The 19,234-nt window shown below is 38.5% G+C and overlaps 1 protein-coding gene across 5 annotated transcripts in view; it reads left to right on the forward strand.

The window, feature by feature from the left end:
* The window catches only part of SMARCA2 (SWI/SNF related, matrix associated, actin dependent regulator of chromatin, subfamily a, member 2), a 181,968-nt gene that overhangs the window by 74,930 nt on the left and 87,804 nt on the right, over nucleotides 1–19,234 (forward strand). For all 5 annotated transcript variants that reach the window (XM_030919245.1, XM_030919249.1, XM_030919247.1 and 2 more), the window contains exons 20-23: nucleotides 8,929–9,036; nucleotides 9,645–9,731; nucleotides 13,850–13,896; nucleotides 16,270–16,436. In XM_030919245.1, coding sequence (XP_030775105.1) covers nucleotides 8,929–9,036; nucleotides 9,645–9,731; nucleotides 13,850–13,896; nucleotides 16,270–16,436 — 409 coding nt within the window. The remainder of the gene's footprint in view (nucleotides 1–8,928; nucleotides 9,037–9,644; nucleotides 9,732–13,849; nucleotides 13,897–16,269; nucleotides 16,437–19,234) is intronic.

Raw genomic sequence — 19,234 nt, forward strand, 5'->3', positions numbered from 1 at the left:
AAAGCGTTTGCGCGGATTTTATAAAATTACCAAATTCATTGAGTCTCATTTACATTTTAATTTTAGATTTTTTTTTTTTTTTAAATGACTGGCCTCATTGAGTTCACTGTTGCAGGCACTGTAGAATTGTTCTGCTTATAAGTGAATGGAAGATTTGACTTTGGGGACTTGTGTCATCATTGAAGGAGATGGGAAACATTTGCAGGTTTTCTAGAAATGTATTTAGCATTTGATGTTTGTGATGTCACCATTCTGACAGTAAGTGAAAAAACAAGAGTTTCTGCAAATTACAGACACATCATCTAATTATTCGGGGACATTATTTTTGTTCCGTGCCATAAAAATTAAGTTCCTGTGAACATTTTAAGCCAGTATTTTTCAGACTAACTTTTGGAAACTTAGTTTGCGGTACTTTAGAACACCTTTTGAGCCCTTCGCTCCATGTTTCGGGGTTGGATTTGAGTATTAGTTTACTATGTTTCTGATCATATTTTGGAACCATGCATATTTGAATTCTAAGTTTCATTCTCTTAAAGATAGTTTAGCATTGTATACTATTTGTTGCATGAGGTATTTTGATTGGAGCTTTTTCTTTAGAAGAGCCAATTCTGAGATGTTTTATTTTTTGCATGATTGTGGTTTTTCTGGGTAACGACTCTATTTTTGGACAGATGGGTTCATCCTGTTCATTTTTAAGTGGGAGTTGTCAAGATGGTGTACGAAGTTGATCACTTTGTTAAGAGAGAATTTTACTCCCTAATCCTTTATGCATTGACAGTCGGAAAAAAAAAATTAAAAATGATTTTTATACCATGCATATCTCAGTGAAAGTCTAAGTATTTAAGTATTTTATTCTGCTGGTGAATGCATCTTGGATGTAGAATGCTGTTGATATTCCCTTGGACTTCCTGTGGTCTTGGCCTCTGGGTAGCACCCTTTCTGTTCAAGATGGAGTTTAGTTACTGAGTAGATAAATTGGTAAATGGGTATAGTGGCCATGTGGGTGCCTTGAATTACTTCCTAGCATACAGTTACAGTGATTCTGCAAGTGATAGAGATGGAATGTTAATTATTTTAATTTATCACATAATTTCTTTTTTTTTCTTTAGAAGAGGTATAAAATAAAAGGCAATTAACTGAAGTCCTTCATTTATTCATTCCATAAAACTTCTTAATCTTGTTCATTCATTTCTAAGACTGGCTAATACAGATAGATTTTTAAAAATATATTGCAAGTTGAAAGTATGTTATGTTTTAAGAAAATCCACTAGAGAAAAATTGAAATTTTTGCAGCTTAGGAATTATGAGGTGATTAATTATATCACAAAGGAATTCTTTGCTTTACAAAATATTTATTTTATGGTTCTTTCTATAAGAGAAGTTCCTGAGTATACTTGAAGGATGATACAATTTTTTTAAAATGTGTTTACCCTCCAATTGCCAAGAGTATGTCTCCTGCGTAAAGCATACATGTACTCTTTAGCACCCAGAGTATTATATTTGAGATACATAAAATAGTCAGTGTGTGGTATTATATATGGCTACCTTTAGAGGTATCTGTATCTTTAGAGGCAGCCATGTTATCTTTTCCTGGAGGAACTTGGTGGAGTGGAAATCATGGGCTCTGCTTGTCAGAGTAGGCATGGGTTTCACCACATTCTCCATCTCTTACTATGTGAACTTAGGCAAGTCATCTAAACTAAACGGGTCTTAGTGTTCTTATCAGTGATCTGGAAGATAAATGACTCTGCCTTATGGAGTTCTGAGGATTAAAGGGATGTAGGGCTCCTAATACCATGTCAGGCACATGGTAGGCACCCAACCAGTGACAGCTGCTTTTGCATATTCCTTATTTTCTACTCATGTTGCTGTCTCTGTTATTAATGGGACTTCCATTTTCCTATTCTTCAAGCTCTTTCTCACTGTTCTTTTGTCTTTGCTATCCTTCCAGTAGCCCCCCTACATCTCTCTCCGTAAACTTTTCAAGTGCTTTGTGTGTGTATGTGGTTGTTGTTGATATGGCTGGGCTGATGTTCATTTTCTACTTTTTCAGCCTTGTTAGGATTTTTTTTTTTTTAACCTGGGGAAAGTTGGAAATCTCATTGCCATCTTAGGGGGTAAAGAAATTTCTTTTACCACCACTGCTTATAGCCACAAACAACATGTATGTCTTACTTAGCCTGAATGAAGAATCCAGAAAGGAACTATGGCAGATGGAGGAAAAGGCTAAATACTTTCACAGGAGTAATTCTCAACTGTTTTTATGAAAAAAAGAACCATATAGGAAAGAGGCTTTTACTTTGATTTTTTAATTTATGTGTAGTAAAATTTGCTTCTTTTGGTGTATACTTTTATGAGTTTTGACAAATGAAGAGTTGTGTTAACCGTGCCCACAACAAAAATTTAAAATAATGTAATCATCCACCCCTTCAAAAAAAATTCCCTGGTATTCCCTGCTACTACTTCTTTTCAGTCAAACCCTCCCTCGGCTCTTAGCCTCATGCAGCCACTAATTTGTTCTCCATCCCTGTCTATGGCTTTGTCTTTTCCAAAATGTCATATGAGTAGAATAAGACAATATATAATCTTTTGCATCTGTTTCTTTTTTAATTTGGCAAAATGTGTTTCAGATTCATCCATGTTGTTGCATGTATCAATAGTTGGTTCATTTTTATTGTTGAATAATATTCCATTATATGGATACAGTGCAGTTTGTTTGACATTTGGGTCATTTCTAGTTTTTGACAATTATGAATAGAGCTGCTATATACCTTCATGTGCAAGTTGTTGTGTGAACATAGGTTTTCATTTCACTTGAGTAAACGCCTTAGGTATATGACTGCTTGATCGAATGGTATACACAGATTTATAAGAAACTTCCGCATTGTTTCTTAGACTGTCTGAATCACTGGGTAGTCCCACCAGAAATATATGACCATTCCGCTTCCTCCACCTTCTCATTAGTGCTTGGTATTGTCGGTTTTTCAAGATTTTTAGCCATTCAATAGGTGCATAGGGGCGTCTTGTAACTTTAATTTGCATTCTCTAATGTCTAATATTGTTGAACATCTTTTCATGTGCTTTCTCAGGTGAAACTAAAGCAGGTATATAAAGGCCACAATTTTGTAAATGCAGGTCAACCACATAGGAAAATTAGCTTTAATATTAGTCTAATGAAACACTTAATGAGCAAGGGAATATACCCACCCCCCAACCACCAACACCGCCCAGCCGTTGGCATAAAATCCATTTCTTATGCGTGGGAAAGAATGCCAAATAGAAAGGGGATTATATAAGAACAACTTAAGCTAAATAAAAATTGATTTTTCTATTTAGCTCCCATTTAAGGTTATCTGTGTTGACTCTTTTGTTAATTCATGTCATCAAGAACCTACTATACTTACAATTGGCTGGGTATTTCTTTATGTCTAAATATGCTAAAATATGTATATAATGTCTGAGGTTAACAAGAGGTTGACCTACCTAAAGTCAGTCCTGATTCTGATATAGTTTGTGTAAAACACCAACAAAGCTTTGCTTACATTGGCAATTTGTGTATTCATTATATCAAATTTTGGAATGCTTAGCATAATTAATCATTACTTTGTTCCTCTCTCATGCCATAGAGTTTAGAACCTGAGACTTTCATAAATTGAATCATATTGTTTAAAAATCTCAGTTCACAAAGCAGTGATATATCACATGTAGTTTAGGTTTATTATTCCAATAATACATCCTTTAGGAAGGGGAATTATAAATGAAGGATAGTATTCAGGCAGAAGTTATGAACAAAGTTCAAATACTTCTACAGGGGTATATAAGAAGAAATGCTGGGCCAGTATAGTGACCTGACTTGCCTACTTTTAGGGACCAGTTAGGCCATTTACTAACATAAGAATGCTTAGGAGATAAGTACCAAATACATGAGGTCAGCACCTCAGTTTTACGTATGATTTAAACGAAAATAGCTCCAGTGGCTCTCACAAGTCTTAACTTACTGGGAGAATCACCCCCGTGAAGAAGTCACAAGTTTCATTTGCTATAGCACCAGTATATTTTGAGGAGCTTTCACATGCATGCTCTAAACAGATGCCATCACATTTTTTTGGGGGGCGAACTCAGACTCAACCAAGTTGGAGTTGGCACGATTATTATAAAAACTTCTTGCGTCACTGTGATTCAGTGTGGTGGCTTTAGAATTGTTCAGCCCATCCCTTTTCTTGATACATACCTGTTGATTGCCTGCTCTGTACATTGTGCTGTGCTCAGGCCAGGTGGGAGGCATAATACACCAGAAATGGGAGGCATGATATGAGAAGTCAACAGACTTGGCTGTGGAGGTGAGGGCTACTCACACTGAATAATGGCGTGGCGATGCAAGGCAACATCATCCCGCCAATCAGAATGAATGACTCAGGCATTCAGGTGGTTTAGGACAGGGGTACCCAGTATGTACACGTGGGTGTATGTCTTGGGGAATGCTTATTAGTAATCCACTGGGTGGAGAAAGATGTTAGAACAATCATATATATTGATCTTTCTCTTAAAAAAATCTTTACTGATATGTAACATGCAAATTGACACTGGTACCTTTGTGGTAGGTATGTATGTGTGTCTGAAAGCCAGTCATGTGCTGGGAGTACACTGTGTAGGTTATCCTAGGGGAAGCGTGAGAGTGGGTCTCCACCACCCGGAGCATCTGATGGTCCATTCATCCTTGCTGCCTGGTTCATTTACTTTCTGCCGAATGTAAGGCATTATGGGTCTCCCTGTGCCCAGATAAGGAGATTTAGTACGATCTGATTTTAACTAAACTACCACCTCTGGTCCCCAGAAGGGTTTAAAAGGATTCTGCAAAGGAGTGCAGGTTGAAATCACATAAGCATAGATGAACAACGGGAAAAAGGCCATCCTGTCTCTTCTCCCATTCCTAGGGTTGGTGTTCAACAGCCTCATCATGGTACTTGGGCTGGAGTTGACGAAAAATATTAGATATCATCAAATTGGCAGCTTTAAATAGGGATATAAATCAACTTCCTTTAACATTGACCCATTCCCTGAAGGTAACTCATATCTTGAGACATTAATATTAGTGCATGCATATAGTAATTCGTAAATAAATATGTAGATGTGTATTGGGAAAATGAGCTTTGGCATGTCTTCTTGTTTTTCTTCTCCATTATCAAAAAAGCTTACTGACAAAGTTTTTTGAGAGAAATGAAAGGGAAATTGGCTTTGGCTGATAGTGTGATTGGGAAAGATCTTAAAAAGGGTCCTCAGGGTAGAGTAGAGTTAGAAAGGAGCCTTAAGACTAACTAAGGATATCCCAGGCCTGGGGAAAAGTACAAAAACAAACCAAGTGCCATGGAGTTGTTTGAGAAGGCTCTGGGAGCAAACATAAAATACAGTTGTGAAGCTTAGGTGATTTTGATCATGTGTATTAAATCCCCTAATTGTGTGAGGAAAGAGACTCTGCCTTCCAAGAGCAGCCATTAGGTCCTGGAGAGCATCTTGCCTCTCTGCGGACTTGATCTCTTTGAGGATGCTTGCATCCCTGTCTCCATGGCATCACCATGCATGCCTCCTGCTTTCCAAACTCCTTCACCTCCAGCCCTTAGCAGTGGCTGACTGATAGGAAGGTGCTTGAGTGTTCTTTCCTGAATCCTGGATCTGCTTTCCGCAAATGCACAAGCATCAGCCGTGCCTTCCACATTCAGGAAGGTTTGATCAAGCCGGGAGGGAGGTGCAGGTGAAGGTGAACCTCAGGCAGAGCTAGGAAGCCTGAAAATCTCCTTAGTCATCCTAACATGGAGCTTAAAAGAGTGGATTCTATTTCAAATCCTAACTGTGCCATTGAATAGCTATATCTTTGGGCCTGTAGCTAAACGTCTGTGGTGCTCAGATTCCTAATCTATAAAATGAGAAGGCTAAATGTAGCTATCTCAGTAGAGCTCTTTTGTGTGTTAAATGAGGGAAGGCACAGAAAGCGTTTTGCACTTTGCACAGGGCCTTTTCTATGGAAAGAACCCAGTAATATTAGTCCTTGATGTCATTTTACCATTATACTTGTTAAAGTCTAAAGTCATTCAACATTTTTCTTTACCATTATCAAATGTTATTGTGAGTTAACAGCTCTTGAAAAAGTAGAAGACTGGGGTAATCATTTCACAATGTATGTGTATATCAAAATATCACAGACATACCTTAAATATATATAATTTGTGTTTCTATATATTATACCTTTTTAAAATATTATACCTTGATACAATTATACCTCAGTAAAGCTGAAAAAATTAGAATTTTTTTTTTATTATACTTTAAGTTCTAGGGTACATGTGCACAGCGTGCAGGTTTGTTACTTATGTATACATGTGCCATATTGGTATGCTGCACCCAGTAACTCGTCATTTACATTAGGTATATCTCCTAATGCTATCTCTCCCCCCTCCCCCTACCCCATGACAGGCCCTGGTGTGTAATGTTCCCCACCCTGTGTCCAAGTGTTCTCATTGTTCAATTCCCACCTATGAGTGAGAACGTGCGGTGTTTGGTTTTCTGTCCTTGCAATAGTTTGTTCAAAATGATGGTTTCCAGCTTCATCCATGTCCCTACAAAGGACATGAACTCATCCTTTTTTATGGCTGCATAGTATTCCACAGTGTATATGTGCCACATTTTCTTAATCCAGTCTATCATTGATGGACATTTGGGCTGGTTCCAAGTCTTTGCTATTGTGAATAGTGCCGCAATAAACATATGTGTGCATGTGTCTTTATAGCAGCATAATTTATAATCCTTTGGGTATATATCCAGTAATGGGATGGCTGGGTGAAGTGGTATTTCTAGTTCTAGATCCTTGAGGAATTACCACACTGTCTTCCACAATGGTTGAACTAGTTTACAGTCCCACCAACAGTGTAAAAGTGTCCCTGTTTCTCCACAACCTCTCCAGCACTTGTTGTTTCCTGACTTTTTTATGATCGCCATTCTAACTGGTGTGAGATGGCATCTCATTGTGGTTTTAATTTGCATTTCTTTGATGGCCAGTGATGATGAGCATTTTTTCGTATGTCTGTTGGCTACATAAATGTCTTCTTTTGAGAAGTGTCTGTTCATATCCTTCACCCACTTTTTGATGGGGTTGTTTGATTTTTTCTTGTAAATTTGTTTAAGTTATTTGTAGATTCTGGATATTAGCCCTTTGTCAGATGCATAGATTGCAAAAATTTTCTCCCATCCTGTAGGTTGCCTGTTCACTCTGATGGTAGTTTCTTTTGCTGTGCAGAAGCTCTTTAGTTTGATTAGGTCCCATTTGTCAATTTTGGCTTTTGTTGGCATTGCTTTTGGTGTTTTAGACATGAAGTCCTTGCCCATGCCTATGTCCTGAATGAGTCTCACTCTGTCACTCCAGTGCAGTGGCACGATCTCGGCTCATTGCAACCTCTGCCTCTTGGGTTCCAGCGATTCTCCTGCGTCAGCCTCCTAAATAGCTGGGATGATAGGCACACGCTACCACGTCTGGCTAATTTTTGTATTTTTAGTAGAGATGGGGTTTCATCATGTTGGTCAAGCTGGTCTGGAACTCCTGACATCGTGATCTGCCCACCTCGGCCTCCCAAAATGCTGGGACTGCAGGCATGAGTCACCACACCTGGCCAAATTATGGAAATTTTTTATATTAAAAAAAAGAGAAGTACTTTAAACATATAACATGACCAGTTTTCTAAAACACAAAGCCTGTGTGAAATGCATACTTATTTTTTAATCTTGGAGATTTTTATTTCACCTGGCCAAGAAGGTCATTAAAAACTGAAGCATGTTTTTGGAGGGTTACTTACACTTCTCAACTTTTCTGTCAAAGAGCGAGCTTTGCTCTAATCTCATTTGATGCATCAAAATGTGTGGCCAAAATCTATTAATTGTGGTTCCATTTGGTCTGACAGATTCCTTCTAAAGTAACAATTGAATGAATATTCAAGTTATTTGTGACCTCTTCTCCCTGGCCTTCAGAGCTGCAAATAATGTGATCATTTTAAATCAGTTTATTAAACATTAGCCTGCTGATTTACTTTTAATCACATTCTGCATATTTCTAGGCATTAATCTGATGTTTATTATGGAAATTGCACATTTGTATTCTTGGGATTCTTTTTTAAATAAAGAAAAACAATGGTAGGAAATAAGGCAGATTTTCTGTATTAGGAGTATGATAAAGTATGCAGGTGTGTGATAAACCATGAGCATGTGAATTCCCCTTAACTTTGTAAAATTGGATTTTGATGGTATTTCAACTGGAAGCACAGGAGGCCTTGTCCTCCTTTAGATGGCCATAAAGTAGTGTCTAATTGTGGATTAATTTCTCTCTTCCGCCTGTTCTCACTAGGTTGCATCCTGCCATTTCTCAAGAGTAGAAGTTAACGGTAGTCACCCTAGGGATGTTATAAATCTCACTTTTAGACTAGTATTAGAGATACCACATGTGACCATTTAAAAATGTTTCACGAAGAAAATCACAGGATATTTGTCAGTCACTGCTTTTCCTAAAACCGTTCTGTTCATAGGAAAGGAAGTATAATTGGGAAGTGAAGAAAATACTAAAAATACCCCATATTGAACATTTTTGAATTTGAACAGTTTGTAAGCCATTCTCTCTCTCAAATTTGGAACCAAGTCCAGAAATTTCAGAAAACATGACCCCAGCATCAATTACATATAACCTTTGGAAGCTCCCACCATCATAATGGTACCTTTAACAATGATGACTCTGGTCTCTTCTAACACCCCCATCTCACCCTGCACTCCATGAATCCAAGAAAGAGAAAGAGAGACACCTTTGTGCTTCCAGGAGTGACACTGATTCAGCAGTCTTCTTAGAACAGGCACCTTCTCCTTCCTGCTCTTGCCTACTTACTGTTCTCTTTTCCGCAGGTGGAATATGTGATCAAGTGTGACATGTCAGCTCTGCAGAAGATTCTGTATCGCCATATGCAGGCTAAGGGGATCCTTCTCACAGATGGTTCTGAGAAAGATAAGAAGGTATGTTGCGGAAGATGATGCAACTCAAGGTGCTGTGATATGTCTTCTCATGGCTGTGACATTGAATATTCACAGGAAGCATCCCTGCTAATGCTGATTTGTTGAAGTAAATCACTGGACCTCCTTTGAGCTATTATAGCTGCCAAAGATAATCTCTTCACCTCTTAGCTGCATTGGGGCAGGAAGAAAGAAGGAATATGTTCACATTACCAAAATAGTTAGCTCTGCTTATGTCAATTTTGCAGCAAATATATTCTGCCTAAATGTGGGGTGGCATTTTAGAAGGTTTTAAAATCCAGTTTCACTCCCTGGGCATCTGTTCTGTGCTTCTGTGTTCTGGAGTCCTACGGAATAGACAGTCATGTCACAAAGCCATTGACTAGACATAATTCTTCAAGGTTCACTTTTTTTGTAGGATAAATTAATCACAAGAAAGACATTATATCTAACTCAGGAACTGCTATATAATTAAAGAAGCTTTAAACCACAAGGTGTGTAGGTGACTGAGAAAACCTTTGGTCCTTTGTATAAGAAGCCCAGTTTAAAAGATCTGAAATGTCTGACCAGTTAATAACTAGTTTTATTTTTCTCTTTCCACTGATTCTTAGGGGAAAGGAGGTGCTAAGACACTTATGAACACTATCATGCAGTTGAGAAAAATCTGCAACCACCCATATATGTTTCAGCACATTGAGGTAAGTCTGTATTGTGTGTGTTGAGCCTGATTGTGCTAATATACTAATGCTAGTTAAAAAAACGAACAAACAAAACAAAAACCAAAATAGGTTTAAAACATGTTGGTGGAAGTTGAGATGACATGATCTGATAGCTCGACAAGCAGAATTAACAAACCTGAGTATTCTGGTTATGGGTTCTCATTGGCACCAAGCATTTGAGCATCTGGAATTTTATAACCAAGAGTTTAAAGTGGAGAGAAAATGTTGTAAGCAGTGGCTCACTTGTGTGGGTTTGGGTAAGTACTGTGAATTACCTTGTTATAGTAGGAGCTCTGAAATTGAAGATAATGATAAATACATTCAGCTTCCTCAGAAGAATGCTGTGAAAAATATTAAAATAACATATTTATGACTGCTAAAGAGAAAGATTTTCTTTAAATATTTTCTTTGTAAAAGACACTGGCTTTAGTCTGTTACTTTGATTTATATTTTTCCTTTCTTGTTTCTGTCATAATGACGTAAATCCATGCTTTCATCCTGATGCTCAGGTCTCTAGAAAGCTGTTTTGCAGGGAGAGGACATTTTCTGCCATGTTCACTCCATGTGAATAAGTTTCCTAAATTGACAGTGTTTCACCCCAGTCAGAGCAATTGACTGGAGCAGGAATGAAAAGGAGCCACAATGGTATTCCCCATTTGTCATTGCTGCTGCTGAGGCAAATGGTCCTGGTGGCAATTATTTGCCAGGGCAGTGCCTACTTTCTACTGCAAAATGGGCAGGAGACATAGAGAACATCACTGCAGGGCTCCAGTGTCTGCATCAATTTATTTTAAAAAATACATAGAAACTTCTGGAGAGTTAAAACTTAATCACAGTATAAAAAATTGAGTTGGAGCACTCTTCTTTTTGAATATTCTTTTTTCTCCCTTATTTTTGGCAGTTGTACCTGTCAGGTCAGAGTATTCATTGCACACCATATCCACATGCCAGAAGCTGGATAATTGGAAAGATTTCTGACAGTGCTATTGCCTTCAAGTCCATAGGAGAAAGTATCCATAGACACTGGGGAGAGCACCCACAGCCATAGTTGAGAGTGTATGGGCGTAGAGGAGAATATCCATAGACATAGGGGAAAGTATCTACATACATCGAAGTAAAACGACAACAGCAGCAACACTTAAAGAATCTCATGGCTGGGTGCGGTGGCTCACTCCTATAAGTCAAGCACTTTGGTAGGCCGAGGCAGGCAGATGACCTGAGGTCAGGAGTTCGAGACCGGCCTGGCCAACATGGTAAAACCCCGTCTAAAACTACAAAATTACAAAACTACAGAATTACAAACTACAGAATTACAAAACTACAAAAATTAGCCCTGTGTCATGGCAGACGCCTGTAATCCCAGCTACACAGGAGGCTGAGGAAACAGAATTGCTTGAACCTGGGAGGTGGAGGTTGCAGTGAGCCAAGATCATGCCATTGCACTCCAGTGTGAGTGACAAGAGCGAAAGTCGGTCTCAAAAAAAAAAAAGTCTCACTAGTAAGTCATAATTATTTACATGTATTGTTGAAGGGGAATGCAGTGGCCAAAAATGAGTTCATATCCACTAGGTCACTTTGTAACTGTGAACTGGGGTACGTCACTCAGATTCTCCATGCTATAATGTGCTTGATTTGTAAACAGGTGTAATAATAGATTATAGGACTGGCAGGAGGACCAGCTTTTAAACAATAACATGTGAAGCATCTTGTAAACTGATGTCGTGTTATATCAGATGTAAGGTACCAATGAATTGGTAGTGGGTGTAGGTTGGGTTGAGAGGAGCTCGGAAAAAAGTCTAATGATGAAACTGTCTGGGGTTTTGTTAGTCTAACCTGTTGCCCACCGTCCCATTTTTTTCTGAAAACAATTTTAAGACATGTATGGTAATCTATGAGGGCCTTGGGGGACTTAGGAATTTTGAAGATTAAGCAGCAATCTTACTTCGTTTTGGTTATCGTAAAAGAAATGATCCCTTCAGCCATGCTGGGCTAAGTAGGGAAGGAAGGGAGATGATGTCTTCTGTCCTCCAGCTTCAGTCTGGAGGGTGGGAAAGGATAGAGGAGGAGTGGAATCATGAAGGAAGCGAAGTTTAAGGTACATGCCCTTCGGTACCTACATATTGACATTTTAAGTAGCAGTTGGTAGAAAGGCAGACTTTGATTTGCAATTTTTTTTTAACAGAAAAACTCTCAGGAGTCTATTCCTAGAAACGAGATCCACAGTTATGGCAAATCTAGTGACAACTATGGGACAGAGGTGGTGTGTGAATTTGCCTTTGTTGTGTTACGTTTGCTACACACCCTTTGTTCATACTAAATCCTGCCAGATGCTCAGCCTCAAAATGGGTCTCACTGCCTCCCTGGGGACCTTCAAACTCAAGAAATGAAAACAGTATTTTTAACATGATGCTGTTACCTAATCTCCAACAGCATCCATTGACACCCTCTCTTTGGTTTTCACAATCCTGCTTGGAGACAGGGATAGGGCCTAATGGAGACTATGGGCTTGGTTCTAGGGGATGGAGGTGAGGTATTGGCCACAGTCTATCCTGTTAATTTTGCCACAGGACTGGAGCTTACCATAGATGATGAGCATATTTGAGAGTACTGTTGAGCCCAGAGGGAAAGATCTGGTGCCATTGGAGGAAACACTGCAGGGATCCAGGGAGGAGGGAAGGCAGAAAAGGGAGACAGCCGGTGGCTGATGTGAAGGTGTAACCTGCTTTCCATTCCCACTGATGGTTGCCATTCCCATAAAGTCAGAATTGAGAAACGCATGGAAAACAGTCATGTATTTCTTCCTGTGAATCAGAAAGGAGGGAGTTATGTGATTACACTCTGTATTCTGAAAACAGAAGCCAGACACCTGAGGGATGCTGTACATCTAGGACCTTATTTGTAACGGAGGAAAGCACAGTATAGAAGAGATGTTAGGATTTCACCAAACTGACCAGGCATGGTGGCTCATGCCAGTAAGCCTAGCACTTTGGGAGGCCAAGGCAGTCAGGTCACTTGAGGTAAGGAGTTCAAGACCAGCATAGCTAATGTGGCAAAACCCTGTCTGTACTAAAAATACAGAAAATTAACCAGGTGTAGTGGCACATGCTGTAGTCCCAGCTACTCAGGAGTCTGAGGCAGGAGAATTGCTTGAACCTGGGAGGCAGAGGTTTGGAATGAGCTGAGACCGCACCACTGCACTCCAGCCTGGGCAACAGAGGGAGACTCCGTCTGAAATAAAAAAAAAAAAGGAAAAGAAAAGAATAGATTTCACCAACCTAAGAATTAGAATATGTAATCACCATTATTTTTATTGCTAATTTTTTCCACAATGCGTATTGTATTAGTCTGTTTTCATGCTGCTGATAAAGGCGTACCTGAGACTGGGCAATTTGTAAAGAAAAAAGGTTGAATGAACTCATATTTCACATGGTTGGGGAGGCCTCACAATCATGGCAGAAGGCGAAAGGAACATCTTACATGGTGGCAGGCAAGAGAGAGTGAGAGCCAAGTGAAAAGGAAACCCCTTATAAAGCCACCAGATCTCGTGAGACTTACAACCACGAGAACGGCTTGGGGGAAACCTTCCTGATGATTCAGTTGATTCCTCCAGGGTCCCTCCCACAACACACGGGTATTATGGGAGCTACAATTCAAGATGAGATTTCAGTGGGGACACAGACAAGTCCTATCACATGTATTTATATATACATATTAATTCTGATTTGCTTGTATTGTGCTCTTATAGTCTAGACTCTGAACTCCTTGAGTTCAGATCCACCCTAGAGAGTGGATCTCCAAAAACAACTATTGGCTCAGCTATGGGCCAGTGGGTGCTCAGTGACTGTGTGATGGGTAAACTAACTCTGTTATCTGAGAGTCTAGAGACTAGAAGAAACTCACAGGATACATTTCTAGTGGAACAAAAGTCTGCATGCAATATACTGAATTTCTCATTCATTATATATGTAAGTTTTTTTGCTTATTCCTTAATTATTTTGTTTTAACTATAGAAATAGGATAACCTCACTAAAAGAGTAATCATTAAGTTAATAATTACATTTTTTTAAATCATTTTTTTCTCTCTCTCTCTTTTAAAGGAATCCTTTGCTGAACACCTAGGCTATTCAAATGGGGTCATCAATGGGTAAATCTCAAAATTTTTTTTCTTTTAAAAAAAATGTTGTTGGCCTTACATAAACTCCTCCTCTCTACAGTGTTTCCTCTTGTGCAAATACATACTTCCAGCCCTCTAAGTGCTCTTCAGTGGAGAAGTTAACCAAAATGATATCAGCATTCTCTTTTACTTTACTGGCATAAATTATTACTTGCCTTAAGCAAGTGGCTATTCAAAGGACATAGATCTTATTTAATAGACTTAATAGTATCCTAGTGTTCAAAAAATGTTTTTCACGTTTCAAAGGTTTGTTATTTATAACCAGAAGTATAGCCTGGGCCTGAAGAGAATTTATCTTATTAAATTTCACATTGACATTTGACATTAATGTACATGAGAAGAAATTTCTCATCTGCTGTAAATGTTTACAGTTTTATAGTCATTTGTTAGAGTATGGTCTATGTAAGAAATGTTTTTCATTAGCAATGGATGTTAAAGAGCATCTTGACTTGCAACAACAAAAATGAACACTGCCTTAACAGAATGTGTGTGTGTGTGTGTGTGTGTGTGTGCATGTGTGTGTTACAAATTTGAAAAATTTATTATTAGGATGTAGTCATCATTCTTGGATCCCAAGGGCAGACAGTTTCACTGGGCTAAGAACCAGGAACTATAACCTATCCAGAAGCAGTGCTGCTAAGCTTTCCCTGCCTCTTCTTGCCTCTCTCTTCTCTGCGTTCTGTGGTTACTCCTGCTCCCATCAGCTTGGCCAGGGTCACGTGGTGAAAACATGGCTATGGGGTATTTGGAGAACAGTTCTCAGAGTGGGGAATGGACATCAGGAAGACATACGTTTGAAAATGTGTCTGTTAGAAATAACATATCCTGTGTCATAAAATCAACTACCAGATGATACATTCCAGTACTATAGATTACATGTGCACTGGCAAATTTTCTAAACAGTATCGCCTAGAATTCAGTTTTAATTGTATAACACAGCCCTGCTGATAAAAGAAAAATAAGGGTGAACTGTAGAGGGAAAAGGCCCTACTTTAGCCTTTCTTCATATCGCAGCGTCTTCTGCATCTCATACTCCCATCGTGTTTTTGACTTGTACTTCTACAGTAATCCAAGACTCTTGTCCTCCCCCAGTCCATTCTTACACGATGTCCATAGTGATCTTATAAAAAGGTATGCCAGACCTCATCACTCCCCTGCTTAAAACCCATTGATGGCTTTTCATTGCATTTAAAATGAAAATGTTCAGTGTAGCTCATAGAGCCCTACCGAGTCTATTCCTAATCTCATCCTCCACCTCTCTGTCTTCATCTCCCAGTATTCTGTCCTCACTTCTGTTTAAGCCATGCTCACTGGTTGTTTGTTTGTTTTTCAATTTCTCAAATCCTTCTGTCTCCTTTACCCCTCAGAACCTTTATGCATGCTCTTTCCTCACCCTGGAATCTCCTCCTCTCCCCCCCCCCCCCAGTGCCCCCATTCTTCACCTAGATGCCTTTTTACTCATTATTTCAGGTTTTAGCTAAAATGTTAGCTCTTCAGGGAGGTCACCTCCGACACTCTAAACCAGTGGTTGGCAAACTTTTTCTGTAAAGAGCCAGATTGTGAATATTTTCAGCTTTGTGGGCCATAAAGTGTCTGCCACACCTGCTCAGCACAGCCTCTGTAGCATGAAAGCAGCCAGAAAACAGAGATGAGTGAGTGTGGTTGTGTCTGTTTTTATTTATAAAAACAGCAGACTGGGGCCAAAAGTTGCCAAACTGCTCTGATCTAAAGAAGGATCACATGTTGCTGTGGGTTTTCTCATTGGAACTTGTTATTTTTATAGTATTTATTATAATTTGTAATTACCCATTTAGTAAAATGAGACTCTATTTTGCTTATTATTATATGCATGGCTAGCACTGTACTTGGTACATAGTAGGTGATCAATAAGTATTTAGATGAATCTTAAGTGTCCTGAATTAACAATTTAAAAATGTATATAATTAATAAGGAAGTATTTACAGAAACATGGCATATATGCACTCACGTGCGTGTGTGTGAGAGAGAGAAAGAGAAAGAGCTAGGGCAAGGAGAAAGAATAAGTTGAGAGAAAGACTGTGAAAGTATTAAGAACATGAAAGTGGTTCCTTTTCTTTCTAGAACCTGTAATCATACCTAGTATATGCAATGCACTTTTCATGGGTTTTTATGAATATATTTTCTTTTTCTGCTAAATATTCTCATTGCTTTGGAGTTCATATTCATTCATTCATTCATTCATTTCACAGTCACTTATTGAATGTTTACTGTGTACAAAGGATTATATGAAAAACAAAGCAATGCTGGATTTTTCAAGAAGACAGAAGTAATACTGTCTTCTTGTTTTGCATTTTTTGGGTTCAGGGCTGAACTGTATCGGGCCTCAGGAAAGTTTGAGCTACTTGATCGTATTCTGCCAAAATTGAGAGCGACTAATCACCGAGTGCTGCTTTTCTGCCAGATGACATCTCTCATGACCATCATGGAGGATTATTTTGCTTTTCGGAACTTCCTTTACCTACGCCTAGATGGTAAGTGCATAAGGCATTAGGCTCAGAAGCCATACTACTGAAAATGAAGGGATAATGGGCACTTAGATCCATTCTCAGCCAAAAACAAGGGGTAAAATTGAAGAATTGACTAGCAGCATCGGGTGCAATTTTTTGCATCCTTAAGCTTTAAATAAGCTGACCTCATTTGTGCAGCTGCATAGCCCACATATAAACCAACACAAATGAGTTTAGAGTCACTTATGAGTATCTAAATAAAATAAAATTAAACTAAACTAAATTTTGAAATCTTCCTTGCTCTTAAAATTGATTGTTACCTATGTGCCAAACATATAGAATACGTTGACACACCTTTACCTTTTTCAGTTAGAGGTATATTTTAAGGGGATAAAGGCTATGTCACTTTTCTTTGTAACAATACAATCATTCAGTTAAGATTATATTTACCATTAAAGCGCCTCTCTTTCTAAATAAGACATATCCACATATTATATTGTTAAGAGACGTGACTTCATTGTTTCCTGGATTTTGCAAGCTATGTAAAATATTTGCCTGGTTTTAAGAGTGAAATTTAAATACCATGTCCTAAAAATTAGTAAGAAAAAATATTAGTGGAAGAAAATATGATTTTAGGGATAATCCCTAAATTATTTTACGATTTGGATATCAGCCATAATATATTAGAGGTTGAAAGTATCAGCATTTATACACAATGGCAGGGCATAAATATGGCATTCAAAGAGTAGTAAGTAGGAATAGAAGTTAATTTACAGTCAGGATGCTATTTAATCCCTGGGTAGAAAAGAGGATACTACTAATACCGGTATTTATCTAATGCAGTATTACTATTGTTAAATGGGAAATTTAAGGTTTATGTTTCATTAAAAGACTTTATTTTCAATCTAACATTTTGTTTCCCTTTTGCCCTTAATTGAATGTAATTGGATATAAACCAAACTCAGACTTGCCGTATGTTCTCTGACTTAAGGTTTTAGGTGAATTCTCTTTATGGTCTGCCTCTTAGGGTATTATTAATTAATTTTCAAATTAATTATACCATTTGACAAACTTGATTATTTTTATTTTATTTTATTTTATTGTTTTTATTGAGACAGAGTCTCACTCTGTCACCCAGGCTGGAATCCAGTAGCATGATCTCAGCTTACTGCAACCTCCACCACCCGGGTTCAGGTGATTCTCCTGCCTCAGCCTCCTGAGTAGCTGGGATTACAAGCATGTGCCACCATGCCTGGCTAATTTTTGTGTGTGTATTTTTAGTGGAGATGGGGTTTCACCATGTTGCCCAGGCTGGTCTCGAACTCCTGACCTCAAGTGATCCACCTGCCTTGGCCTCCCAAAGTGCTGGGATTACAGGCGTGAAAATTGATTATTTAAACCCCTTTACCTCTCCCCTCCAAATTACTTAACCAATGAATGGTTAAGTAAATGTGAATTCTGAGTTCACAAATACAGTCCTATTAGGCACAGTTTTTCTCTGTTGGCAAATTTCCTTTATTGTCTCTTCTTCTTTGACTGGATCCCTGCCTCTGGAAAGAGGGGAAAATTCAGCACTCTTCCTTCAAAAGATAAACTGTCCTTTACCTGCTGCTCAAGTGAGGGGCTGTGGGGCTCTATTTTCCCCTGAACTGACAGCCCCACACAGGTGTCCTGCATAACTATCACTTGCTACTTTGTGGCATTTCATTTCCAATCTCAGGTCTCTAAGGACTGCTCCTTTGGAATATTTGCATCTATCAGACTGGTAAGAGTGACTTCCTGGAAACAAATTGCTTTCACGTTTTCTTGTCAGCCTGAGAGGTTCTCTTTAATCATTTGTTGGCTGCTGTCCTTTTGTTATTAATAATAATAGTCACAACAGTTAACATGTATGGAACACCTACTCTGTGTGGGACTCTGGGCCAAGCATTTCATGTGCATTATTAATTTGATTTTCTCAATAAATAAGCTACTGTTACCCTGTCAACCAGTGTGCCATTATGATGCCCATTTAATAGATGAGAAAACAAAGGTATATGGTGAAACCAGGTTCTAACTTGGATCTCTTTGATTTCAGATTAGCTCAGTTTTAGCAGATCCAGAGAGGTATACCCCATCTCTGAAAATACAGGCTGCTTCTCTAGCTACAACTTTTTAAGCATGATTTTGAACTTATTTAAAATTTTCAGTTGAGTAATTGCAAACCACCATGCACTAGAGATACAGGATGGATGAACTATTCACTGTTCCTGCTCTCAGAGTCCTTACCATTAGGTGGAAGGAGACAGACAAGCAAATTGCCTAACATGTTACAGATGGAATTGAAAAGGCATATTTCCATAAGAAAGAGCAGCCATTCCTTTTAATGGTGGACAGAACTAATGGACAAACAATCAGTATACACACAGATAAGTTAGTACACACACTTCCGGCTGAACCCCCTTCTGTCCCCCATCCCACCACCCAATTATTAAAATGACTTCAGATTTTCACTCCTGAATTTGAAGTCTCAGATTTTGGCTTTAGGGGAAAAAAATCACTTGACAAGAGCTAAGCAGAAATTTTCTGCAAAGATTATGGTTGCATGAATAGATTTAGCTAATACTCTATTATAGTTTTTGTTTTTACTGGAAATGATTTTTGAGTGAGAGCAAGTGGTGCTCTCTCTTGTTTTATCCCAGAAGACAATACTTTCTAAAAGTCACTGAAACTAAGTTAAAATTAGTCATCATGAAAGTCTGACAGTGTGTTCCTTCTGGTAAATTCTGTAATTTTCAACACACTTGCCCTATTAATTGTATTCTTATAATTGGTTATGTATC

This window comes from Rhinopithecus roxellana, chromosome 16, assembly GCF_007565055.1.
Source record: "Rhinopithecus roxellana isolate Shanxi Qingling chromosome 16, ASM756505v1, whole genome shotgun sequence".
In the NCBI taxonomy this organism is placed as follows: domain Eukaryota; kingdom Metazoa; phylum Chordata; class Mammalia; order Primates; family Cercopithecidae; genus Rhinopithecus; species Rhinopithecus roxellana.